General features: G+C 34.1%; 4 protein-coding genes across 4 annotated transcripts; 2 read left to right on the top strand and 2 right to left on the bottom strand.

The window, feature by feature from the left end:
- Positions 1–752: 752 nt before the first annotated feature.
- On the bottom strand, positions 753–7,794 carry LOC132546699 (uncharacterized). The gene is made up of 6 exons (XM_060210417.1): positions 7,728–7,794; positions 7,413–7,526; positions 7,195–7,314; positions 4,234–4,347; positions 1,651–1,773; positions 753–898 (listed from the first exon to the last, which is right to left on the bottom strand). Exons 1-6 carry the CDS (start codon positions 7,792–7,794, stop codon positions 753–755), a joined length of 684 nt encoding a protein of 227 aa, XP_060066400.1.
- A 3,464-nt stretch (positions 7,795–11,258) lies between these two features.
- Positions 11,259–21,065, bottom strand: LOC132546720 (uncharacterized). Its single transcript, XM_060210438.1, has 6 exons — positions 21,024–21,065; positions 17,398–17,627; positions 16,905–17,043; positions 16,387–16,523; positions 14,356–14,533; positions 11,259–12,672 (listed from the first exon to the last, which is right to left on the bottom strand). The coding sequence occupies exons 2-6, from the start codon at positions 17,595–17,597 to the stop codon at positions 12,031–12,033; spliced, it is 1,296 nt and encodes a 431-aa protein (XP_060066421.1). The 5' UTR covers positions 17,598–17,627; positions 21,024–21,065; the 3' UTR covers positions 11,259–12,030.
- On the top strand, positions 19,171–20,049 carry LOC132546702 (LWamide neuropeptides-like). The gene has a single exon (XM_060210418.1). It carries the CDS (start codon positions 19,171–19,173, stop codon positions 20,047–20,049), a length of 879 nt encoding a protein of 292 aa, XP_060066401.1.
- Positions 21,066–21,304: 239 nt separating the features above from the next.
- On the top strand, positions 21,305–27,042 carry LOC132546714 (proteasome assembly chaperone 2-like). The gene is made up of 7 exons (XM_060210431.1): positions 21,305–21,426; positions 22,090–22,261; positions 22,643–22,701; positions 23,712–23,830; positions 24,604–24,810; positions 25,426–25,543; positions 25,834–27,042. The coding sequence occupies exons 1-7, from the start codon at positions 21,364–21,366 to the stop codon at positions 25,942–25,944; spliced, it is 849 nt and encodes a 282-aa protein (XP_060066414.1). The 5' UTR covers positions 21,305–21,363; the 3' UTR covers positions 25,945–27,042.
- The last annotated feature ends 438 nt before the right edge of the window (positions 27,043–27,480 follow it).

Genomic DNA, 27,480 nt, shown 5'->3' on the forward strand with positions numbered 1-27,480 from the left:
TTAACATTTCAGTTCAAATGAACCAGTGAAACTGGAGGAAATACATGAAATAGGTTTCGAAATGAGGCCGTATTGAATTTGTGGCAAGCGCGAAAAATACTTAGTCAAAACGATTTCGGTAGCATTTTAGGCATGTTCAGTTCAATCCAACGGATGCAACTTTCGATGAAGTGTAAGAAATAGGTGCTATCCAGAAAAACTATTACCGCATAATCAGGGTACAAAATGGCTGCCTTGGCTGTTATGTTGATAGTATTTACATGGACGAAAAATATCAACTCTTTGTTTGTTTCCCTACTTAACAAAAATAGGACATGGTGGCCATGTTGGATTTCGAACTAACTTGTCATGACTATACCAAGATCATTTCGGGAGAGTTTGAGCTGAATCCCACTGAAGGACCTGAGAAGAAGATGAAAATCTGAAAAGTTTGCGCACGGTACGGGACGACAGTCGAAATACGAGGTCATCTTAATCCTTTGGGTCAGATGAACAAGTGAAAGAGATCAGATATTTTTTTCAACTTGTTTTTTTAAAGTTGGTACTATTTCCGCTTGAGACTTTACCGTTGTATTAAACTAATTGGAGATATTTGATGTGGTGTGATATGCGAAGCGTAACGAGGACATATTCTCTGTATTTGGCCTTTGAATATGAAGCAATAACGAATGTCGTATGATAGAGTCATTTTATTTGAAACAATTAGTCAACCATTTTCCCATACGGAAATCCTTTGGTGCGTCTTTGATCAATTAATGGTGTGGTCGGGGTGAGGTGTCTAAAACAGCTGTTACTGGCACACCGACACACATCAGGTTCCCGTCTTCACAGACACACGTCTTATCGTCACCAGCGTATTCCTGACCATTCAGAAGACAATTTCCATTTAACAGGCAACCTGGAAAATCGCAAAGTCAGTGTTAGAATGTAAGGTTCATGATAGTATTGTTCGAAAAACTATTCAAACATACACCGTTCAGCATATAATAAAAAAGCTTCGTGATACATGTTGATATTTAAGGTAGAATTATGTAGAATTTTCGTAGGAAATGGCATAAAAGTATTTCGTCAATTATTAGCAAACCATCACATATCCTAAATGGAAACTATGATTGTCAGAAATAAGCTCCTGACCGAGAAAAGTTTGACATCACATATAATGAAACAACAGATCTCATGAAACGCAATCCTTTTAACAGCGTTTAAAACTTATACATTACCTTGTCATATATCAAACCATGTGCAGGAACAATGTAGTTTATTTCTTTACAGGACTAACCAGAAAATCCATATGGAATGACCAAGAGACCAAAGCTACATGGATATGGCATGCTTAAATCGTCAAAGAACAGAAGTCGACATTTTTGTGTGTGGTGGTGGTGGTTTGTGATGTTGTTGGTGTGTGTGGTTTTTTTCTTCTTTTTTTTTCATTTTGAACAATTCAACGCTTGGATATTATGTAAAAGGCCTAATAATTTTCAATACATTTTAAGATGAATTATAAGAAGTCAGCAAAGGCAATATGACTAATAGACATGCAGCCTATGAACTATTCTGATCAGGAAAATCTTTTGTCTATTAAACCGGTGAAGTCTACTGTTTCCACTTGTTTGATAAGTATATTTATCTCTTCCCTTCAAAGATCCTTACCTGATGACACTAACATGAATCCTAAGGCCCCTTCAGAATCTTCCTGACATCGGTACTGCCTACAAGAATCCATTTTCTTTTTACCCATCCTGTAGCACTCTTTGTCGATCGCCCATTCACAATCTACAACGGAATATCGAAAAGGTACAGATATGGACATTCAATGATTCTTTATTGTAAAAATAATATGAAAAAATATATTAATTTTAAGACAATTTAATATCACGTACCACAGAGACAGTGTCAACTCATTTTGATAAGTTAAACTGTAGGGACGAAATAACTAGAAAAAGAAACAATAGCTTAACACAACGGGACTTTCAATAAGTAATGCGAATCATGTACGGAATCAAATACAAAATAGTGTATAGCCATAGAAAGCTGAAATATAATGTGTATAACGTCTTCATCACTGTTGTGAAGACGACCAAAGCCACAACACAGTGTGTACAACTATATCTACACTGCTGTGAAGACGACCAAAGCTACAACACCGTGTATACAACTATATCTACACTGTTGTGAAGACGACCAAAGCTACAACACCGTGTGTACAACTATATCTACACTGTTGTGAAGACGACCAAAGCTACAACACCGTGTGTACAACTATATATACACTGTTGTGAAGACGACCAAAGCTACAACACCGTGTGTACAACTATATCTACACTGTTGTGAAGACGACTAAAGCTACAACACCGTGTGTACAACTATATCTACACTGTTGTGAAGACGACCAAAGCTACAACACCGTGTGTACAACTATATCTACACTGTTGTGAAGACGACTAAAGCTACAACACCGTGTGTACAACTATATCTACACTGTTGCACAGACAACTAAAGCTACAAAATTGTATATATAACATTGTCTTTACTATTGTATAAACAACTAAAGCTATAATATCAATATACAATAATGTTAGACAACAAAATCACAATATCGTTTGACAACTAAAACTGTAATATCGTATTGACAACTAAAACTGTAATATCGTATAGACAACTAAAACTGTAATATCGTATTGACAACTAAAACTGTAATATCGTATTGACAACTAAAACTGTAATATCGTATTGACAACTAAACCTGTAATATCGTATTGACAACTAAAACTGTAATATCGTATTGACAACTAAAACTGTAATATCGTACAGACAACTAAATCACAATATCGTATAGACAACTAAAACTGTAATATCGTATTGACAACTAAAACTATAATATCGTATTGACAACTAAAACTGTAATATCGTATTGACAACTAAAACTATAATATCGTATTGACAACTAAAATCACAATATCGTATTGACAACTAAAACTATAATATCGTATTGACAACTAAATCACAATATCGTATTGACAACTAAAACTGTAATATCGTATTGACAACTAAATCACAATATCGTATTGACAACTAAAACTGTAATATCGTATTGACAACTAAAACTGTAATATCGTATAGACAACTAAATCACAATATCGTATTGACAACTAAACCTATAATATCGTATTGACAACTAAACCTGTAATATCGTATTGACAACTAAAACTGTAATATCGTATAGACAACTAAATCACAATATCGTATTGACAACTAAAACTATAATATCGTATTGACAACTAAAACTGTAATATCGTATTGACAACTAAAACTGTAATATCGTATTGACAACTAAAACTATGATATCGTATTGACAACTAAAACTGTAATATCGTATTGACAACTAAAACTGTAATATCGTATTGACAACTAAAACTATGATATCGTATTGACAACTAAAACTGTAATATCGTATTGACAACTAAAACTATAATATCGTATTGACAACTAAATCACAATATCGTATTGACAACTAAAACTGTAATATCGTATTGACAACTAAATCACAATATCGTATTGACAACTAAAACTATAATATCGTATTGACAACTAAATCACAATATCGTATTGACAACTAAAACTATACTATCGTATTGACAACTAAAACTGTAATAACGTATTGACAACTAAAACTACAATATCGTATTGACAACTAAAACTATAATATCGTATTGACAACTAAAACTATAATATCGTATTGACAACTAAAACTATAATATCGTATTGACAACTAAATCACAATATCGTATTGTCAACTAAAACTATACTATGTATTGACAACTAAAACTGTAATAACGTATTGACAACTAAAACTACAATATCGTATTGACAACTAAAACTATAATATCGTATTGACAACTAAAACTATAATATCGTATTGACAACTAAAACTATAATAACGTAATTACAATTAAAGCTGCAACATCATAAGGACAACTAAAGTTAACATACCTTTCAATATGTAATACAGACAGCTAAGGCTAGAGATGATTTATTATTAGTATCTATGTTTCTATCAAATGATAGTATTATCGTAAATTTACATGGATAAAAAAATATTTAATATTAGATGTGCTATACCCATGACAGGCCATTGTGTTTGAGGAAAAAGTGTTTTGTTAATGTACAAATTCAATACCTCAATCTTTTGAAGAAATTTGCAGTTTTTCGTAAGTAATAAAACAAATGACTTACATCTCTTTTCAATTGAGACCTTAGCTTTGCCCCTTTTCACTTTACATTGGAACCTGGTACAATCTTCCGTCCATCTGTCTCTGTTCTTTTTACACTGGTCATTCCATTGACATCCTACCAGAAGAAGCAATATGAAAATAATCCATTTACCACTTACAGAAAGAAACATCGTCGAAGTTAAAGTATCTAAATATCAATAACGTTAATCAACTACATATATGTATATACGTGTGTATATCATAAACAGATTATACAAACCTCACGACTTCAAGGTCCTTTGATTTTTATGTACAGAAGGAATAACTAAAACTATTCCCATACTCTCCATTGATAAAGAGCAGAAAATGGATGAAAGTGTATATTTCTTTTTTTCGGCATATGCCGCATACAGGAAAACGAAAGCAAATTATTTATTGATTTAATAAAGAAAATAAAGGACAGCAATATTTTTAATAAACAGATAAAAAATATGCGAACTGTGCAAACAAAAATAACATTGTGTTTAATTTTGCCACATTTTGAAATAATAAACTATCGAATATGAATACAATGTCACTGATTGCAGAAGATAAATCCGATTGCACAATTAATAAATTTTAGTGTTATTCATAACCTGATAAGGCATATCATCAGAAGAATCACAAACAATAAATCTAAATGGATACGTTGAAATATTATTTTGATTTTTAATGCCACACTTGTCGTATCACTATGTCATTAAACCGAGTTGATTGACCAGGATCAGTTATTGTAGGTGGCACAAAAACGCAGCACTACTTTTATTTACATAATTATTGTTGTTATTTGATGCATTAGAATTAACAAACAAAAATATCAAACGAATAAAAAGTAGACAGATCCTGACAGTGAAAAACGATGGCTCTAACAGGAAAGTTGTTTAGCCGAAAAAGGGCCGTATATTATGTACAACACAAGTGAAAATAATCATAGATACAAAACGGGTGAGATAATAACTCACAGGATTACATAGATAGCTCTCATCGTTCTAACCTTATAGCACCTATTTTTTTCTAGTCTTTATAACAAAAGCTAAGCCGTTGATGTCACTAAGCACTACACATTTAAAAAAATCTGTTACACGGATTGAATATTAAGTAAGCTGTCAACCTATCGGTAAGCCTAACTTCCAACGAACTTTATCATGCAACACTGACCTAAACGTATCACATGAAACGACCAAAGGATTTCTACGACAATTCGAAAAGAACATTAATATCATAGATAGATTTCCTGTTTATAACTTCTGTTTATAACTAAGATATTCAAACGCAATTGCAATAAAATTGAGAAAAGTTTGAAAATGAGGATTTTTGTATCAATCTTTCATACCTCGTTAGGGCTATGAGTGATGCAGTTATTTTGTAGTCATGTTGTTGCCTTGTCTGATGATTTCGATGATATGAATCACAATTGTATGAGCATGGATGTTTAATGAATAAAGACTATTTTTAAAGTACGTAGGTCAATACATGGGAGAGCTATACCAATTTACAGAACATTTCCTACAGGTTGATACTGACAACAGAATAGAAGTTCTTACAACACAATCATTAGAAAGTGTGACGTTTCGATGATTACATGGTCACTCGAACCAGCCAAATGATCTCCGTGAAACGTACTAGTATTGGCGCATGTCGTGTACAAAACTTAGGTAGAACAAAGAGTAGAACAAAAAACAGAAATATTAATAATGTGATTAGTCGATTCGACTTTGTTTTGCTTAACACTTGGTCATAGGCAGTAAACTGCAGTAAGCACTTCTAGAACAACACAAAGACCGAAACTCGCCACAGCCCACGATGGACTTACTAATCCCAATGGAATACTTTGTACTAACGGCTACCAATTCACATGTGAGGAAGAAATCAGTGGATGGCGCTATGCCATTCCATGACACTCTCCTAGTAAAGAAAGATAACGGACGGTATTATCAAAGTATTGGTTTATATGAAAATAACTCAAACGACCAACAACTCATCTTCCTATCGCACCATCCCTTCCACCAGGTGCTAGGCGTTGTAGAACTTTGTCAAATGTGCAACTATTGTCATAGAAGAAGAAAAAAAAACAAGAAAAAAATACATCGATATCGCCATGAATACATGATTAGAAAATACAGAAAGTCTAATTTGGGGAAAGGAAGACCAAAAGACGAAATATTAAGGAAAAGAACAAAAAGAAAGGACATTCATCCCTTACACCAAAGGCCTGTCAGAAACCTTGCAGAGGACTAACTCTGGTCATATTATTGCCACATTCCTGAAATCTTACAAGACTTCCCTTTTAAGTCTACCCTAAAAGTAAAAGACAGAATGTAGATACAGGATCGGATGCAAGAACTTTGGTGCATTGTATATCGGAGTAGGTAGATTTTTGGCCCTACTTGAACATCATAAAGACGCAGAAATATACAGAAGGTAGACAATTCACAAGATCACAATGAATCTTAAATACAGTTGACATGAAAAACACTTTGAGACGACGCAGCTGTCCAGTTCAAAATGGGACGACAGGGGCTAGATTCTAGTATATCTACGACCAAGTGTTAAACAACCCATAAACAATTCAACTACAACAGTACGTTCTTCCCTTTTTTTAATTTTTTAATTTTTGTTTTGTTTTGTTTTTGTTTTTGTTTTTTTTGTTTTGTACTTTTGACCATATGACTTTTTATTATCATCTCGTCACACTGTTTCTACCTTAGTGTATGCAGGATTATAGTATAGTCATCTCGCACAAACACTACGAACGTCAGTGCTAGTAAACTTCACAATGGTCATTTGTCTGATGAGGGTGACAGTCATCGAAACGTCACACTATTATCTCCTGCTCGTTGTGTTATAGGAACTTCTTTTCCATATCGATCAATTGTGTAAACGAGTCGAGGTCTGAAACGCTGAGACAAAGACAACACAAAATACAAGTAGTCAAACAAATTACCTAGTTTATACACAAGCTTGCTCTTCGTTCCTCTCTTGTTTACCTTGCACTGTGCTTTCCGGCACTTTCCTGCAGACACTATCTCCCCATTCCCCAGACACGTATCACCGAACTTACAACCTGGAACCAAGGTCAGTAAAGCAAAAATGAAATGATTCATGTTTATATCTCAAGCATTATGTATCCGATATCCGTTTGAAATAATTGACATGACATACCAGCTTCTTTTATTATCCATTTCCTCCCGCGGTAACACATAGTTGTAACGCAATTAGAAGTAACAGATTGTCCACTGTAGTAGTAAGATCCCTGGTATTCACACATAGGTGGACCTGTAAATATAAACAACAACAAATTTGTTTATCATGTACATACAGCACACAAAGAGATTAGGGAAAAAACTTCCGATCACTTTGATGTTAAGAAATTCATCAAGACGTTCATTGTCGACAAGCAGATTAACCATACAGCAAATGGAATGTAAATTGATCATAACTACACATAAATAGAAGAGAATTTTGAAAGTTACTTACTGCGACCATCTGATATAGAAATCATGAGCAAAATAGTGAAAACGGGTAACAAGGTATACCACTCCATGACTGTGAAGATTGCACTGAAATCAGAAACAGTAGAAAATTATTGTCTAATCAATTATATAAACTAAAGAGAAAGGAAATTAATTACTTTCAACATAGATTCCTTTCTAATATGAACTACTTTCAAATACCTTAACAGCCATTGCTTCTTCATAGAGTAATATAATCTGCTTGCGATCATCGACTTACGTGTAGTCAAGAGATGATTTCTAATAAAATTCACTGTGACAATGCATTTCCTAATATATCTCTCGATACGGAGAGTAACAAAGTATGAATTAGTATTTTCATAAAAGAGGTAACACTTCAAATCTAACGCTTTACCAAAGTAAAAATAACATTTAAAGAGGAAAGACCTTGTCTTTGCATAATACATACAGAAGACTAAAATTTTGTGGTATTGTTTCAAATCAGTTTATCATTACTATTTAAATACAGCACTTCCAAACAATTAGCATTATATAAATATCAGGATGAAAATATTCATGCTATCTGCCAAACAAATATATCCTTAATATACTATAAGGATGATAACTTTATCAAGATATTTATACGATATCCTTAAGATACCATAATGAACGCTATCATATCTATAAAATATCTTTAAGACACTCTTAGGATGAAAACGCCATCATCATCTCTATAGGATATCCCTAGGATGCTATATGGATGAACACGTTATCTTAATTTCTTTAAGATATTTTAAGACAATATAAGGATAACATCATCATGATATCAGAGATATCAGGACATGGTATCCACTGTTCCTGGATATTAACTAAGTTAAAATATCACACTAGTTTATAAGAGACCTACCATCTATCATAAAACTTACCAGTTTATTTTCGTCACTTTTCTCAACATCAGCTTTTATATGCAACCTCATCCTATTGTTCAAGCATCTGTTTACAATATACGTCAATTGCCCTTTTTCCCATTGGTAACATATGTGTTCTGGACATTTGAATGAATACTTATTGTTTTGAAACAGATTGTTCGGCCATCAGAGCTGACAACTTATTACATTTATTATAACCACACGTTCTACGTTGCCTAAAACAACTTCACGTCGAAGATAATTCAATAGAAGTGTTAATCTCGGATCAACAACTTCGCCAGCAACTCTACGTTTCTGTGACCTTCGCTTAAGCATGACAAATATCGAAACAATTACATTGAACGCACTCCTTTCAAAATCTTCGCCTGATCGTTTTATATTCGCATAAATCATATCAGGAAAGCCGAGGCCTTCTGTATATGTATTCTCCCACAGCACTACTTAACCCAAGTGCCACGTTATAATTAATTTTGCTCAGTTTAGTACACGTGTATTTTGGAATTATTCTATATTCTAAAATTATGATACATTATGCCTAAGTGCATCTCTCCATTTTGATGCTATTGACTTTAGACACTTGAGTTACCCTTAAAGGACGAAAGAGCTGTTTGATGCCATTAAATCCATTACTTTAATATACTGAATCTGATCCTTAATTTGTATTTTGATACTGAAATGCACTTTTCACTTTTCTTTTAACAATTATTTACTTCCGTTTCTCGCTACGAAGCTGAAGCTCCAAATAAATTAAAATGTGAAGAAAATATACAAATCTAGCTCAACAAGGTACAAAATACATATCATGATTCTTTCTCTTCAACCATTTTCTTTCAATATTATTCACATAATGAGTTACACGCTCTTATGCAGAAATCTACACACTTCCTTCACTTCTTAACATATCTCTTTAGATAATATTATTCTCAATGTATTGCACACGTGTGTATAATAGAAAAAATACATGTCCAAAAATAGTCTATATAATATAAACATTTATGCTTTTTTTGGTACCAACAGAATATATTCCTTTTCTGCTAACAAACCGATTTTTTTTAATTCACAGATATAACGATATAACTCAGTCATTACGAAATAAATAGAATTATTGGAATCGTGCACATCTCCATCCGGGTCTTTGCATTTCTTTCGATTACTTTGGATTTTCATTAGTCACCTTCTATGTTTCAAAATATAGGTCCCTAGCATCACTGACGAATCCTAGGACGAAACAGCTGTGTGATGGAGTCATTATTAGGCTTCATAATTAGGCTCTGTTTGGGTTTTTCCTTAATTTTTGTTAAAAGGTGCAATTCACTTGTATGTCTATTGTACAATCTTTAAACAGTTTCTATGTAATTACATAGATTTGCGTCAGGTCACCTATTCTGCAAAAATATTTTACTCATTTACTGCATTTCACAATAATAATTCTGATAAGGAACTTGTTTGTTGCAAGTATTTTATTCACGAGACTGTGCGGGAACCATCTCATTAAAGAATAATTCGTTGTCTTCAACACAAATGACTGCCTTTTCTTTTTTAATTGCTTCCTGGTCAAAAATTATAGATAATTTGAGTATCTTAAATACGAAATAAAACCATCATCATTATTACTTAGCTTGGACACGTGATGTTTGGATAACTGACTCTGCTTGACGGAAACTTTCCCTTGAGAAATGTCATGGGTCTTTTTATGTTTTTGGAATATTATGAATATTTTTCTTCACTGGAGTTTCCATAAACTAGTAACGTTTTCACATTTAAAAAGGAATATGCGAAAAAAAATCAATAAAATTTAAAATTAGATGCAATTTAGCCATACAGGCTTGGACAAATCTGTGACGCTACATTATATAAGCGTGTAAGTAGTTACAAGAACGTAGAAGGCAAATAATTAAAATTACATATTAATCAAATAGTTATTTTCCGGTATAAAGTATTTCTAATTTTTGAATAGCGACCACATGTAGCAAGTTATCTTTTGGTTCCACATTGACGAAACTACTTTTTAAAATATCTAGGATAAGAGAGTAAATAAGGTCTATAACTGTACATATTTTGCAGGGAAGTCTCGTTCACAGCACAAGCTAGTGCGATTATCTCCCTTAAAAATACAAACGGTTCTTCGTGGCAGAGGATGGTAAACTATCCCGTAAGTACATTTTTGTATATAAGTATCAAAAAGTTATAGCGGCTGTCTGCGTCATAAAGCAATTTTTTAATGAATATTACAAAAAAAGGGGTGTGCTTTCTGTGAGTAATTAAACTTGAATAACGGATGTTTATCAGACATATCGACGTCTTATCCATTTTTATTTATTTTTGAGTCGACTTTGATAGACGAATATCTTCACTATCATGCCACTACAACAGCGTCGTTTACTGACGCTCTAGTCTACTTTATTACAAAAATTATGTAATCTGTCATTATAAATGTAAAATATAATATGCATGTATTTGTTCCTTTATCAATTGAAATTTCATGTGAATATAACATTTATAAGCATGTCCTGAATATTGCAGTTGACCAGAACATTACCATAATACAAAATCATTTTATTTTACTGAAACATATACATTATCAAATAATATCGGCTGATCAGTCCTATCAACCAAAACCTGCATTCGGTAAAAATGAGGATTCGAGACAACTGGACAACTTAATATCCAATGAAAATAACTGGTTTGCAAAATAATTTGAAATCGTTTTTAATAAACAGAGATCCCAGAAGGATATCGGCTTCCATAATAGTATGATCTTCATTTGATATTATCTAGGATAATTTTCAAAATTGTCAAATATGGACTTTTCAGAAACATCTGTAAGCATGAATAATGATGTGCTTGAAATTGTCCTTTTAAAGTTAACTTGTCATTCAGTTCCTGGAATGTTCGGCTATAAGAACACTTTATTTTTCGACCCTGTACACCACACTGTGTTTGAAGCTCATTAGTTTGCCTTTTGGTTCCGTTGTCGTATACATTATTCTCATTTCGAATGTGACATTTCCTTCTTGGATTGAACAAGATGTACATGGTGAGTGTCTTCGATGAAGTAGAAGACGCTTATTCTTCCGGAATGTCTTGTTTTATTCTCCTTGTACTTTTTCAGGAGTCTTCGTGTGAGTTTTTCTTTTGTTCATATTCTTCACTAGTTTTATTGAATTTGAGTTTGGGTTATGATTGTGTTGACATGTTTGTATTTTTATTATTATTTTATCTTATTTTATTTCTTATTTCTTGAGTATATGCGCACATTTGACATTTTAAAATCATCAATCACGCACATTAAGATAACTAATAATGGCAAAACATGTCCAAATGAAGAAGACAAACCAGAGAAATGGTCGTCTACTCAGTAAATCTTAAAATCGGACTAGGAAGATAATTACATGATAATCACGTTTTTACTTTCTCCTCATTAATTGTTTCATAAGTATTTGGTCCAGTAAGTTTATAGTTTACAGACTTGTAGTGTACAATGTCCTTAACCCGTGTTATATGTACTGTATCATACAGCTCCTCAACAACAGGTGGAATACGCTCGAATCCCGCAAGGTCTGCTATTTCATCATTATAACGCCACTGCAGTGTGCCCATGTGGTGAGCATACCGTTCTGGCATGCCCCTTTCCAACCTACTATGGAAGTCTTTAGCTGTGTCCGCTTCCATCTCTTCACAATCTGGTAGATTCATTGTGCCGTCTAGAGCTGATATCACAAACAGTACCTGATTGTGAAAGTTTGGAAACGGACAAATGGTCTTTAGAATTCCAATCAGTGACAAAGAAGTATATTTAGTATGAATGATATGCTTGTATAGTGGCGTAATACGTTCATTTTCTGTTGACACGTGGCATTCCGGAGAGAGGAAAGGAAAACAAAATCTATAGCCTGTACAGAACATTAGAGCGTCCACCTCCACTTCTTCGTCGTTTTCAAACACAACAGAGTGCTCTTTGACTTTTTTTATCCCGGGTTTCTGTTCTAGATTATCCGGAAGATACGTCTGTAGACTTGGTTTCCTATGACACATGTAAACCTGAAACAGATAACACAACCGAGATATCATAAATATACATGTATTAACGCAATCTTCGGACGATAATTGATGACGTATGGCATTTGGGTAAATAAAAATCAATTTGGATTACAAAAACTTTAAACTCATCATCCGCTATTGTACTTGGACACTCAAAAATGATACATACAAGCTGTTGTATTGAAGGGTATTATCCAACTCTGTGTATTATGTACAATCTTTTGTAAGGGTATTATTCACTTACGTTTCTTTTATACAATCTATATTATTGAAAGCCGTTATTCAATAGCGCCTTTAGAACAATCCATATTTTTGAAAGCCGTTATTCAATTGTGTCTTTAGTACAATCCATATTTTTGAAAGATGTTATTCACCTGTGTCTTTTGTACAAACCATTTTATTCAAGCCTATTATTCACCTGTGTCTTTTGTACAATCCATTTTATTCAAGCCTATTATTCACCTGTGTCTTTTGTACAAACCATTTTATTCAAGCCTATTATTCACCTGTGTCTTTTGTACAAACCATTTTATTCAAGCCTATTATTCACCTGTGTCTTTTGTACAATCCATTTTATTCAAGCCTATTATTCACCTGTGTCTTTTGTACAATCCATTTTATTCAAGCCTATTATTCACCTGTGTCTTTTGTACAATCCATTTTATTCAAGCCTATTATTCACCTGTGTCTTTTGTACAATCCATTTTATTGAAAACCCTTATTCAACTGTGTGTCTTTTTCAATCCATTATATTGAAGGGTATTATCATTCGTGTTAATTTTTATTCTCCAACTTTAAGGCATGGAAATATTTCACCAATACATTAGAAAAATTCGATTACGAATCTGTCTCCTTTATTGTACTTGTATTAACCCTCTATTTTTCCTTGTATTTTAAAGATGGTGGTATAGAGGAGGTGTATTTCACTTGGTTTTGCTTGTTTTCGTGTTATTTAGCGTCCTAGCAACAACGATGGTCATTTAAGGACTGCCTTCCTATGTATGCGAGTTAGTTGCATGTGTTAAGAGCTTGTATTTGTGAGAGACTACGAAATATATGCCATATGTTTATCACCGATAAAACCATTTTAGTGTGTCTGAAATTGCTACAAGTTGATATCGGCCTGGGTGATACCACACACCCTGAAGTGATATCACACCCCATTGAAAGCGATATTACTTCCCTTAGAAAGCGATATCATACCCCTCTCAATGTTTTTTTTTATATTTTGCCGCTTCCGCTTATCACTGAATGTTTTGAACATAAATATTGTTGGCCAGAAAGAAATGCTATTTTTCTTACGAAAAACAGTTTAAGCACTGTAATCGAGGCGAGATGTTCCGAACGCCTGCAGCTGTCGTCTACGAACATAAACAGCTAAGCATGGATATCTATAAAGAGTGTCTCATTGTTATGATGTTGATTTAATTTTTAATTTTTTGTTTGTATCTTGTTTATTTTAAATAAAGCAAACAGTATGATAAAAAGACTCTTTTGAAGTTACATCCTTAATCAGCCCTCGAGTCCTGATATCAGCACTCAGGCCTTCGGTCCTCCGGATGATATAACGACTCTCGGTGTGATATCAAATGGTCATATGATAATCTATATTTACATTCATACCAGGTGCCCACTTAATAGTATTTGTTCTTCAATGGGGTTTGTTTTACATGGATAACCTACCTGTTTGGCAGCAGTTGACACATCCACGCTGATGTCCTGACCAGAGGCTGCAGCACCAAGACACGCCACACGCTGTCCCTCAAACTCTGACGGATAACGATAATCATGGCTATGCATTACTTTACCTCGGAAATTATCCAGTCCAGGAATGTTTGGTATAAGTGGAACGGAGTAATGACTGCAAACCAAGAAAACAAATATTGATTTCAATCGAAGTATTTGTGTTTGCGACAGCTTTCAACTCCTTCAACAAAAAAAATGGTTCAACATTTTGCTGCGATAATAAGAATTTTCAATAACAAAGTTTTTAACATGGTAAATTGGTTTAGATATTTCCTAATGACACCGGCGTATTTAATGCAAGCCATAAAACAAAGGCTACGCGATTTAATATCGTCTCTTTACATAGACAAGTCTCGGCAATGAATACAATCACTCTGATCATAGATTACAGAAATAACCTGATTATTTCTAGAAATTGACCACAGTACAATTTTGTCTCTTACAAGATTGCATCGAAATATTTTGTCATAAAGGTGGGTTTTCCAGCAATGCTTACTTCCTATAGAGGGCGGCCTAAGGATGTTTTCATCCGACGAGACCACTCACCGAAACATTGCTTGGTGCCATCAAGCTTGGTTCTATTGACTTTACATCTAATCTAAATTAACCGAAGATGCATTTGCCTAATTAACTAATTACGTAACTTAATTACCAAACTATGAACGCCGATTGTCACAAAACAGAGAAAAAATAATTATTTTAACGAACTAGGAATGTTCGAACCATAAACTAAATACCAAAATACTAAAACAGTAAGTATGCCGCCTATACTATTGATTTTCTAAGCATTCTGTGTTGAAAGTTAAGCTTTGTGAACAAAAGACATTTTGAATGTCTTCCATATTCAAAATTATTTAACATATATATAGCTTTATTTCTTACCTTAACTCTCCTCAATAATCGAAACTTTACCATTTGTGCAAAGTGTTAATTTCTGACATTACTTTCTACATTTTCTACTGACAGAGACTTTAAACACGTAATACAGTATAGTTCTCACAATGAGAGGTAGATGTGTAGGTGCGGGTTGTAAAGTTGTCTTAAGGAGAGACATTAAAAACAAGAAATCTGCTACAAATACAAGATTTCCCCCCAGCACAATTGGTTGTTCGATTTTTTAAAAGCTGATGGCAATAACTTTACTAATGATCAAAAGATTGGTATGTGTATTAAACGTTTTAGGAATTATCAGTATTATCAATTTTTTTTCCTGTCATAGGGAAAGATCTTGACACGAAGGTTGAAATTATACTTGACAATAGTCGGATTGATCTAGAATTTCAAGGCTGTTGTCGATGAAGCAGAATTGGGAAGTACAGTTCCAGAATACCCATCTATGATAAGATGACAACCAATTCTATTCACTTCAGGGTAATTTATTAATTTTCACTATGCATCATCATACAACTTGTTACATTGTGTTATCTAGTTATTTGTTATTGCGTCTGATGTTAGTGCCATCTAATTACAACGTTATCTGGTTATTGACAGTGTTACCAAACTTTATACACGATGTAATATTGTGATTGATTAGTCCTTTAATTTAAGAAGTGTAAATGGCAACGCTTTATTCCCAAAGAAAAATATATAAATGGCAAAGAGTATCAAATCTTCAGTCAAACGACGGCTATATGAAGCAATCATTTGATTTGATGCTCGTTAGTTTGCCTGTTGGTTCCGTTGTTGAACACTTTGTTCTCATTTGAGCACGTGACATTACTCACTTGGATTGACGAAGGTTCACATGGCGGGTGTCGTCGGTGAAGCAGAAGACGCTTACTCTTCTGGAACACATGGTCTTTTATTTTTCAGGAGTCTCCGTGTAATTTTTCTTGTGTTCATATTTTGTCCTAGTTTTGTGGAATTTGAGTTTGGATTATGATTATGTTGCCATGTTGGTATTTTATTGATGTTTTTTCAGTCTAGCAAAAAAAAATCTTCCAAATCAATATCATTATAGACACTTACCCATTACAAACCATGACAGCATCAAACGTTTCTGTGACAGGACTTACATCGGAGTTTACCAAGTCCTTGTAGGTCACCTGCCACGTTACTTTGTCAGGGGACTTTAGGGGATTAACACTATTTACTGTCGTAGAGAACTGAAGTTTAAATTTTTAACACATATTGGTTTCCATATGCAAGCAGGCACTTCACACATTCAAAGATGTACATCGGTTTTAATCTCTCTTCAGTAAAAAGTACTTTTTTCGCATATTCGTCAGAAGTTATGAAATTATGGCCAGGATAATTTGCGTTTATTCTAATTATTACTATCGCTTGAAATATCCCTTTCCTTTTCACATACGAGTCTTCGAGAACTAGTAAGCCATACATCAGATCAAGGTTTTAAAAATATCATTCTTTCCTTATAGTATTCATATAATCAAACCACAGTTGAAAACAAATTGTAAAAGTGAATACGAGGGTCTTTCATCCTTCTTTTATATGAAACACAAGAGGAAAAAACACGTTCAACTTACCTTGATATATTTCAATAAATCAAAGGAAGTTGCGTAACTCTCTAGATATTCTAACATGTCTTCGTGTCGTACAAAAGATGGTAGATCTTTCCGGAATGGGAAATCAGGAAAGGCCATCACTTCCTTCGGAAGATTCGTCCTGATGAAAAAACCCGATAGAAATGTTCATATTGGTGAATAAAGATTCTTACGTTATGAAATCTTAATTTTAGATGCAATATATCATATGTCTAACGTTTGTGGCGGTTTAATGATGCACGTGGACAAATATACCTAAATCCAGAACGGACACTGGTCAGACATTGTGTCGTACAATGTCACAGTTTACAAGAAAGGACCGTAATACAATACATCTTAATAAAATGACACTTCATCAAAACATCCTTCTCCTTACGACAGATATTGTGGTAAAATGATTGACAGATTAACTGGTTTTATTGGTGTTGGTTGTTATATCATACATATGTGACGTCAGGTATAATCAGTGTCTCACTTCAGATTTCTGTACATGCTGGAGTGGATGGGGAGACCGTGATCATCCACGCCTGTCTTGTCAGTGTAAATCCAAGTGCCACCAAGACGACTATTCTGCTCGAAGCACACAGCCTGGAACTTCGGCTGTCTGGTGCTGAGGTGCCTAAGGGCACACAGGCCTGCAGCTCCCGCTCCTATCACGGCCACCCGCATCGTCATAATCACCAATGTTCAATCTTAAGACTGCTCCTTAAATACAAATAAAAAGGCATTAAGATATTCGCATGACACGCAAAATATACTGTTATTGATATTACCTACAGTATGAATTACTTACACAAAACATACAGAAAAGAATTAGCCAGGAATTTAAAACTTTCAAAACTTCGTCGCATCAAGTATTGCAATAATCGTATAGTCAATATCGTGAAAGGTCGGAATGGTGATACGAGAACCGAGGGATCTACGTGGAAGAAAGATTCTTAAATGTCACACCGAACAACAGCTGAACAGAAAACATTATATGAAACATAAAGGGTGACGTTCAATGTTAGATCAGCTCAAACTGCAAATAAATCTATTTGCTCTTAGTTTGCCGCATTTCTGGCAAATAATATATACTTACAGTCGAACCTCGTTATCTCGAACTCGATGGGACCACGGAAAAAACTTCAAGATAACCAAGTAATCCATTTCAATGACTTTGAATGTTTGTGTAAAATAAGGCAGGGACCGAAGAAATGTTTCGAATTAAACGAAGTCCGAATTATATGAGTTCGAGATAACAAGGTTCGAGTGTATATTACTCAAACATGCCAAAACTGTCTATATTTCCTTAAGCTATATTAAGGTACGTTATAAGATTGATCTAGTATGCAGTTCAGATAGTAAACATTGCACGCCGACGAAAGTGTGTATTTGAACTTTTGTATTGATAAGGAATGGAAATCTACAGACACGGAGCTAGAATCGCAGATTGGAAGATTACTTGAAGCATAATTTCGACTCTTATTGCAGTTAAGTCGGCTGTCTCGCTAAGGCATTTGAGATTTAAGATTTTTCTTATTTATTATTGAAGACTATGTGTATTTAAGAGATTGTACAAAGTAAAGTGTGTTGAAAAGACGTGAAACAAGACAGTGAACAGAATACAAACTTGGACTCAATTAAGAGAGGAATCATCCACGTGAGTGTCTTGTTTCTGATCTCCCGGAACATCTGACGACAACAGCATAGCTTATTATCGACGATGGTCAGAGAATTCAACTCATCCAAATGCAAGTATCTACACTTCGGTTTGACCAACTTACACTATGAAATCGAAGGGGGTGGGGCACAGCCATGAGTGAAAGCCTATACGAAGCAGAAAATTTGTAGGAAAAACTGCTTCTCCAATACTGTAATGACTCAGAGAAGCAGTTGCAGAAACAGCCGCAACAGAAACACTCGGGGTCAAAATATACAGCTATTGACACTCCGAGTATACAAAATACCTCTCCGTCATTGACGCCATTCGCCAAGCATTTTCCCAATCAGCAAATGTTTTGGTGAATTGAGACAATGTTGCCTGAAACTATGTTCGAGGTTCATGTTACCACGAAAGAGTCACCTGCTCGGTGTCTCCGACAGTATACTTCAGTTTGATAACACTATAAAGTTGGCCCACCCACACTACCACAATGAGGCTTACAAGAACATATTGCAGTATCTACAAACACACACTCAACTCAGGCACTCGTCTCGAATGCATGAAGAGCTAGACCGTACTTGGATGGCCATAGCTGTTGCGTGAATGTACTCAAATGGTTTCCATTACACACCAACTAATGACAATGGTTTCTATGACAAACCAAAGAATGACAATGGTTTATGTGACAAAACAAAGAATGACAATGGTTTATGTGACAAACCAAAGAATGACAATGGTTTATGGGACAAACCAAAGAATGACAATGGTTTATGGGACAAACCAAAGAATGACAATGGTTTATGTGACAAACCAAAGAATGACAATGGTTTATGGGACAAACCAAAGAATGACAATGGTTTATGGGACAAACCAAAGAATGACAATGGTTTATGGGACAAACCAAAGAATGACAATGGTTTATGTGACAAACCAAAGAATGACAATGGTTTATGGGACAAACCAAAGAATGACAATGGTTTATGGGACAAACCAAAGAATGACAATGGTTTATGGGACAAACCAAAGAATGACAATGGTTTATGGGACAAACCAAAGAATGACAATGGTTTATGGGACAAACCAAAGAATGACAATGGTTTATGTGACAAACCAAAGAATGACAATGGTTTATGTGACAAACCAAAGAATGACAATGGTTTATGGGACAAACCAAAGAATGACAATGGTTTATGGGACAAACCAAAGAATGACAATGGTTTATGTGACAAACCAAAGAATGACAATGGTTTATGTGACAAACCAAAGAATGACAATGGTTTATGGGACAAACCAAAGAATGACAATGGTTTATGGGACAAACCAAAGAATGACAATGGTTTATGTGACAAACCAAAGAATGACAATGGTTTATGGGACAAACCAAAGAATGACAATGGTTTATGTGACAAACCAAAGAATGACAATGGTTTATGGGACAAACCAACCCATGAAAAATGGTTTCCAAGACAAACTAACCCATAACAATAGTTTCGAAGACAAACCATCCAATGACAATGGTTTTCAAGACAAAACAACCCATGGCAATGGTTTATGTGACAAACCAACTAATGACAATGATTTCCATGACAAACTAATTAGAGACGATAGTTTCCGTGATACATTAGGATGAGTAATAACAGAGTTGTTTGGGGAAAAAACGATAGTTAACGAATGCCTGGAATATAGTGCGAACCGGACGGTCCTACAAGGGACAGTTAACTAATGACGGAGATATAGTGCGTACAGGACGGTCCAACAAGGGATACTTTACTAATGACGGAGATATAGTGCGAACATCATGGACTAACAAGGGACGATTTACTAATGACCGGGATAGAGTGCGAACGTGATGGACCAACAAGGGGTAGTTTACTAATGACGGAGATATAGTGCGAACCGAACAGACCAAGAAGTGATAGTTAACTAATGACCGGGATATAGTGCGGACACGGTGGACCAAGAAGCGACAGCTTACTTCTGACTGGGATTTAGTGCAAACGGGCCGGTCTTACAATCTTTACCTTACTAATGACCAAAATATAGCGTAAACATGACGATTCAATAAGTAATAGCTCAAAATTATTAACGAATATTGTTCCGTACATCGTTCAGTGTTTTAGTATGTCCCCAGCATTGAACCCAACCGCAGTAACCGATTTAAATATGATTTTTTAAATAAACTGTCCTGTAACTTGTGATATAAGAAATAAAATAACTGTCCCGTTGCCAAAGACGACTTTTAAAATAAAGAACTATCAGCACACTGTTGATATTTTCATACAGTGCTCAGAAATGTGTCCTATAACCGCGGCATGACAAATGTGCAGACAATGCTGTCATTCATAACATGTTTAGTGAAGAGTTTTTTTCTTTTCGTATCACTTTGGAAAAGACGATATAGTTCAAGTATAGCCTTGCTGGAGCCACAGATTCACTATTACTTCACCGGTACTTACGCCTCAAGATTTCTCTTCCGGTGTTGTGTAATGCTATCTGTTCAACATCTCGGTAACAGTAATATATTTTCAACGAATGTATTTTGATGATCCTGAGGTCGTTGACATTACTGATATTCACTCTATTTGAATAAGAAACCCTAACTTAATCAATAATTATCAACTGAAATCATAAATACACAGCAGAATGCAAGTTTTAGCTATAATCCGACAGGAAAAGATAAAGAAATCTCGTGTAAAGTAATATTGATAATGGCTGCCTCCATGTGCGGTGCATGACGATGCTTTTGTTTACATGAAGTACTGATGTTGATTTAAATAGCATTCTTAAAATTTGACCATGTTTATACAATCGGATCCAAAAAGAAAATTAAGGGAATGGGGAGACTACACCCTGATCATGGTAAGATTTCCTTTTCTTACAGTGTGCGAATTTTTCTTATAATGTTACAGTAACTGGTAAGAGGTCCAAGGATAATCGGCTTATTGAATTGCCATCGCGCCAGACCGAAACGGAAATTTCTTTTTCTTGTTTCTTTGTCTTATTAAAGCTCCGTTTTATTTTAGAATTATTAATTTTTAACGAAACCGATTTTTACCAGATGTGTTAAACATTTTTGACACAACCTTTCATATGAGTAATAGTTTGTCTTAACAGTCATGAATTTCAGGAATAATCATCATATTATTGCTTTGAGCTATTATTTAGTCTCTCAAATCCAGGGTCATTTTGAAATAGATATACATATTTTTTTTAACTTTTGACATGATCCAATAGGCCTAACCCATGCAACATTGTACTTGTTTACGCAAAATGTGAAGAATTCAGTTTTCGCTTCCTTTATTTCGTAAAAATCTCAAGTTTATCTCCTCCATTGCTTCAAGTATGGCTAAAAAGGTCTGATCAAGGTTAAACTCATGCTCATCTCTGACATTTGCACTAAATGCTCCCAGTGGCTTTACACTTTAGTCAATAGAGAATAAAGTCGGTGATACAAATTGTAATTTACCACAAAGTTAATTAAGTGTGATAAATTAATGAGAAATATATTTGAATATTTTGTAGCCAGCAGTGTCGGTAGGAAATGTTGGACAGCTTGCTGTGGACCTGCTTATCTCGACACTATGGATGGAACGAGTGGGTCATATCCACCATGAAAGCATCCTCCCTCTGGTTGGCAATGATCCATTTGCTCATGAAGACTTCAGTGACTGTAAACTTGTAACTAGCTGTGATGGTGGGTTGATTTCATTCCAATATCTTTAATATTTCAACGTTTTTGTTTTTGATTAAGCGTATTAGTAAAGTTCATAAGTTTATTTTGTTTGATTAACTTTTTGTAAATGACAATATACTTTTTAAAATTGAGCATTAAATAATATAATTCATCAATATGGTAAATGATTAGATATTAGTAAATGTAAATTTGTGTTCTTTTGAAAAATTAAGAATTTTGGATATTTTAATTTCTACTGGATATAATGAACAAAGGTAAGTTAAATAAAATTTCTAATATGAACACATTGTGGTTCATGTTTCTTGTCCAAACATACCATAAACAAAGAATGATAGTCTTTGTGTCCAGAGCTTTTGATTGATGAGATGTGTTTGTTTTCAGTGTATGAGAGCATTGAACACAAAGTAGTGGTTATACAGCAGAGGGCTCCATTTGTCAGGGTAAGGAATAATAGGTACAACTATTGTATGTATATTCTAGTAATCCTTGAGGAATCTTACCTCATTTCATGATTGTAATGAAAAATACATCCTTCTTGCTTTAAACTTTTCGTAAAACTGCCATATTTGACACCATCAAAGAAAACATCAACTTTAGGACAGAAATACTGATCTCTGGTTATAGACAATTCAGTGGTTTTATCATGTAAAGAAAATTGTCAGTGTTGTCATTGGAACAAACAATTCTGTGCATTGAATCAAGTGCCTTTGAGCTTCTCAAAGTTTCTTAGTTGAGAGTGCTTGCTTGGAATCGTAATATGTGGAAAGGCAGAAGGATAAGACCATCATTTTGTCAGTGTAGGTCATCAGTTTTGTCATTTAAACAAATAATTCTGTACAATGACACAAGTTCCTTTGAGTTTGCCAAACTTACTTATAGTTTTTTTGTGTGGAATTCTTTTATGTCTAAAGTGGAAGGACCAGACCATCTATGCTATAAATAGAAACTTGATTTCGATGAAAATAATTTGATTGCACTTAGACTCAACAAACTTAATTCTGTATTAGGTGTACTTTGGATTATAGTTCCTGTTAGAATGTCTGAGTTCAAAGTCAATTACTAGGAATAGAAAATTGGTTCCCATCTTGACCTGCCTGGTGCCTTTCAAACTTAAGTTTGTACATTTCTTTCTTGCTGTGTGTGCTTTCTTAAGATTTCTCTCGTGGTCTGGACGTCAAAAGTCAACATCACTGTTACTCTATCTAGAAAGTTGGTTTCCTTGTGACTCTCTGTATATATTCTCTCTTATTGCAAAAAATCCTTCATCCTAGAATTGGTTGACATTTGTATTAGGTTTCAATTTCCAATCCCTTGATTAACAATAATTTTATAAACAACTCTGAAAAAAACAGTAATGTTTGGTAAATCATGATTTTAGTAATCTGTTGTGGTTAGACATGAAATTATATACTACATTATGTTCTGTGTTATATGATACTATTTGTTACAGGGGAAAATGGCAATGTTTAGAAAATGGTTGAAAGAATGGGTCACCAGCATGTCCTTTACAAGGCTGGTTATCCTGACAAGCAGTCGCAGTGAGGAAAGACTAGATGTACAGCTGCAGGGGTGAGCTTTTAAGTAAATTTCAATATGACCTCATCATGAAAACTGCCATCTCATGCAAAGTATATATCTCATCAAACACCAATATCAGAACTGGAAATTGGTTTAAATTTTTGTGGTTTCGTCAAGACTTTTATACAAAAGAATTTTTTTTTTTATGGAAGTAGTGTTTTCATTCTTCATGTTTATTTGAAAAAGAATTGATATTTTTTTAGTTCTTTCACTTTAGTGGCAGAAATATGACAAAGCTAAAATTAGATTTCCTTAATTTGATATGAAATGATAAAATTTGGGTGTGGCAAAATAAATCAGTTTTGCAGTATTTTTATTTATCATTATTCTACCTTGAAAAAAACCCAAGAACAATGAAATATACAACCCTGCGAAAATAACACCCTCTTTAGTACTCGTTTTAGGGAACACAGATTGGTACCTTAAAGAACATGTGAATGTGTGCTAAAACCTTAAACCACTTTCAACATGTTAAGGTCAATTTCAAACTTCTTCTAATCAAATATGAGGCCCAGAGTAATGATATTTGTTTGTAACTTGATGTTGGAATCGCAATATGTTCCCGAGTTCTTTACATAAACAGATATGCATATTTAGATGGGTTTTTTTTAATCAACCAATGATTAGTGTACAGCAAGATTACTTGATAACTTTTTTTTATTTGTTAAGTTTGTTGTCATTAACAAATGATGGTCAAATTAAAATAGTAGATCTTAGAAGAAGTTAAAATGTGTAATTTTCAAATTCAATATATCTGTTTGAAGAGACCAACTTCGTTTCCTTGCCTCCCAGTCCATGGAGGACTCCTCAACGTGCCAAAGGCTGCGTGCTGCTCCACTTAATTGGCTGGATCTAGAACGCAGGCACACATTTCCAGCTCCAACCCCAGAAGAGCTTCAAAATGGACAGAAACAACCAGATTATATATACATACCAGGAGGTGGAATAGCCAAGTCTTTACTGGAGGAATGGTAAGACAGGAAAAATATCACATAAAGGTACCACACAGATCATACAGGACAGAACAATCTAATACTTGGTACTGTGTGAGATCACAAACAAGACAGTGTATATAAAGTTTATCTCTGTACTGAGGCATGTCTGTATCCTTCCTAGACTAATAGTGTAATCACATGACAATATGTATTTATAAAAAAAAGTCTGTAATGGAGAAACGGCCTTACCACATTATGTCCCTCTGTCTCAACAGTATTAATGTGAAAGTTACAAAAGCTATTAGTCTGTGTTCACTTTATATCTACAGCTGGTGTAAGGCATCAGTGTATACATATGACATACTGCAGTGATCCTGAACAAAGCCCAGGGAACAAACATGTTACTTCTTGCTCATTCCAGTAAGGTTGTACTGAATTATTCTGATATTCTATATCGGTCTTGAGTCCAGATACTGGATACTGGATTTGTGGAGTCCAAACCGATATAAAAAAGTTGATACAATGTTAGAATGATTTGGACTACATTTTAGGTGATTAACTAACAACAAATATGTATCATTGTCCTGGAGGAATTTGGACTTATTCCTGAATAAATATGTTACCTTCATTTTTAATACATACCTGTTACAGTGGGAAGGAGATGCCAGTTTTGGTTTTGATGCTGTTCTGTTCAGAAGGAGACAATGCTCAGGATGCTATTTATCTGGCGTCTCGACTAAACATGTGGCTCGATCTCGTGGACATGAAGGTTGGTACTGAAACAAAATGGAGACTAGGCAAGATTACTCTATAACATACCTTAGCCTGTACAGATTTTGTGATATCACTTTTGGTCCTCACAGGGAAAGCCAGTTGAGATTTTGTTAATCACTTTTCATCCTTGTAGGGAAAGCTAGTAAAGATTTTGTGACATCACTGTAATGTTCTCACAGAGAATTCATATAGAATTATTTTTTTTGATAGAGTATTACTTCCGAATATCTCTTTTTTAATTTTAAGATTTTAAGTCATAAAATGTTTGATTTGTTGTCTTTTCAGCCAAAGAAAAATGAAGATGGAAAAATAATTAAACCACTTCCAGGATGGAAAATTCCTTTGTCGTGGCGGCATTTATTTGGTGCTCGGGTAGATCAGACATTATACCACTGACACAGCCTGATTGGGACATATAAAGATGCCGTTATGTTGTATGGAAATACTGATATCACATTCACTGCCTTGTGTGAGTTTCCTTGCTGGACAGGCTGTCACAAACAGACAATATCACACATAAGAGAGAATTTCACATATGTGATAAACTTGTGTAAGTTTCTACAGGATATTTGTGATAGGTGTATATGTGACTGGATATTTGTGAGATTGTTTTATCTCAGTTTCATTCTAATATTCTCATGAACTGACATGGAATTTACTTGACTATGAAATTTTAGTGATTTATCAACAATGGGACATTTTTATGGAAAAAAAAAGAAGAATTTCCAAACATTTTGAACATTATGTAGATAAGTTGTCCTGCTGGTTGTTATACAAGTATAGCCACCATCTTTCGACCCTGAAACAAAAATTCAATACAATGTTGAAAGGCATTTGTTGTTGAAGTAACAAATAAGAAATATTGTTTGACAGGAAATTGATAGAATTTCTGTCTACACATTTGTGCTTATTTTAAGCAATATAAGTTGATTGTGGCAGCTTTCAAATGAACCAATATGAAAACAATGATTCATCATTGATTGCGGCCATAACTTACCTTTCAAATGAAGCAATATTTCAAATCAAGTGATTGTGTATTAAAAAATTCATAAATATAAAAACAGGGGCTTTGTATAATTTCAAATGAAAAAATTGATATATATAAAAACAGGAGTTCTGTTTCATTTCAAATGAAGCAGTATTTCAATATATCCAAGTTTAAATTAAGTGGGGTGAACTTAGGTATTAAAGGTGTATTTACGTAATTATTGGAAATTGAATGGTTATCTCAAATCTCAATCCAACCAACAATCCTCAAGTTGTTTGATAGATATAATTTATCAGTACTTTTACTTAGAATGGTAAAATAGAATTAATAACACAAATAAATATGTCTTAAAACACTTAACACTGAAATTTGTAGCCAATAATACACTTAACACTGAAATTTGTAGCCAACAAAATCTCTTTGGAATGGTATCATTTTATTGTTGTGTGCACTTGTGTTATAAAAATTGCCATGTTGTGTTGTATTCAAATGTGCACGAAGTTGAAACTTTTGAATTAAAAAAATTTATGACAAAAGTTTCTGCTTTGTTTTAAATATGTGGATTTATGGTTGTGACATTCAGTACTTTGATTGTACTGAGGTAAATTTAATGTCAGTAAATTTCAATAAATAGAAATTGAAAATGTAAACTGCATTTAAATTCGTTGATAGTGGACATTTAGATAAGGTTTTCCATTCTCTCTCTCCAAAATGACAGAGGGAGTTGTCTAACATTAGGGGTAAGTTCGGTATGGGGACATCACTTTTTGAGCATGATGCAACATTTAAGATGGCTGTCAGCAGCTATTGTCGATTTGTCTGTTCTGAAACAATTATTGTTATCATTATTTTATAGGAAGTATTGCTGTAACTCCAAAACAGCGATGGCGGACAAGCAGATGTTTTGGATTTTGATAGTAGAAATTTATCGTTCTCTCTTTAGA

Source organism: Ylistrum balloti, unplaced genomic scaffold, assembly GCF_031769215.1.
Source record: "Ylistrum balloti isolate Yb309-2 unplaced genomic scaffold, AGI_CSIRO_Ybal_v1 Utg369908, whole genome shotgun sequence".
Taxonomy (NCBI): domain Eukaryota; kingdom Metazoa; phylum Mollusca; class Bivalvia; order Pectinida; family Pectinidae; genus Ylistrum; species Ylistrum balloti.

Excerpts from the sequence above, each read along its gene's own strand:
- LOC132546720 (XM_060210438.1), bottom strand. The coding sequence starts at position 17,597 with ATGACGATGCGGGTGGCCGTGATAGGAGCGGGAGCTGCAGGCCTGTGT. Across the intron at positions 14,534-16,386 it reads GCTGTCATGGTTTGTAATGG|TCATTACTCCGTTCCACTTA; the intron begins GTAAGTGTCTAT and ends CTTGGTTTGCAG. Across the intron at positions 12,673-14,355 it reads TGTCAACTGCTGCCAAACAG|GTTTACATGTGTCATAGGAA; the intron begins GTAGGTTATCCA and ends TATCTGTTTCAG.
- LOC132546702 (XM_060210418.1), top strand. The coding sequence starts at position 19,171 with ATGTACTCAAATGGTTTCCATTACACACCAACTAATGACAATGGTTTC.
- LOC132546699 (XM_060210417.1), bottom strand. The coding sequence starts at position 7,794 with ATGGAGTGGTATACCTTGTTACCCGTTTTCACTATTTTGCTCATGATT. Across the intron at positions 7,527-7,727 it reads TTCTATATCAGATGGTCGCA|GTCCACCTATGTGTGAATAC; the intron begins GTAAGTAACTTT and ends TTATATTTACAG. Across the intron at positions 4,348-7,194 it reads CAAGCTTGTGTATAAACTAG|GATGTCAATGGAATGACCAG; the intron begins GTAATTTGTTTG and ends TTCTTCTGGTAG.
- LOC132546714 (XM_060210431.1), top strand. The coding sequence starts at position 21,364 with ATGTTTATACAATCGGATCCAAAAAGAAAATTAAGGGAATGGGGAGAC. Across the intron at positions 22,262-22,642 it reads ACTTGTAACTAGCTGTGATG|TGTATGAGAGCATTGAACAC; the intron begins GTGGGTTGATTT and ends GTTTGTTTTCAG. Across the intron at positions 23,831-24,603 it reads CTAGATGTACAGCTGCAGGG|AGACCAACTTCGTTTCCTTG; the intron begins GTGAGCTTTTAA and ends ATCTGTTTGAAG.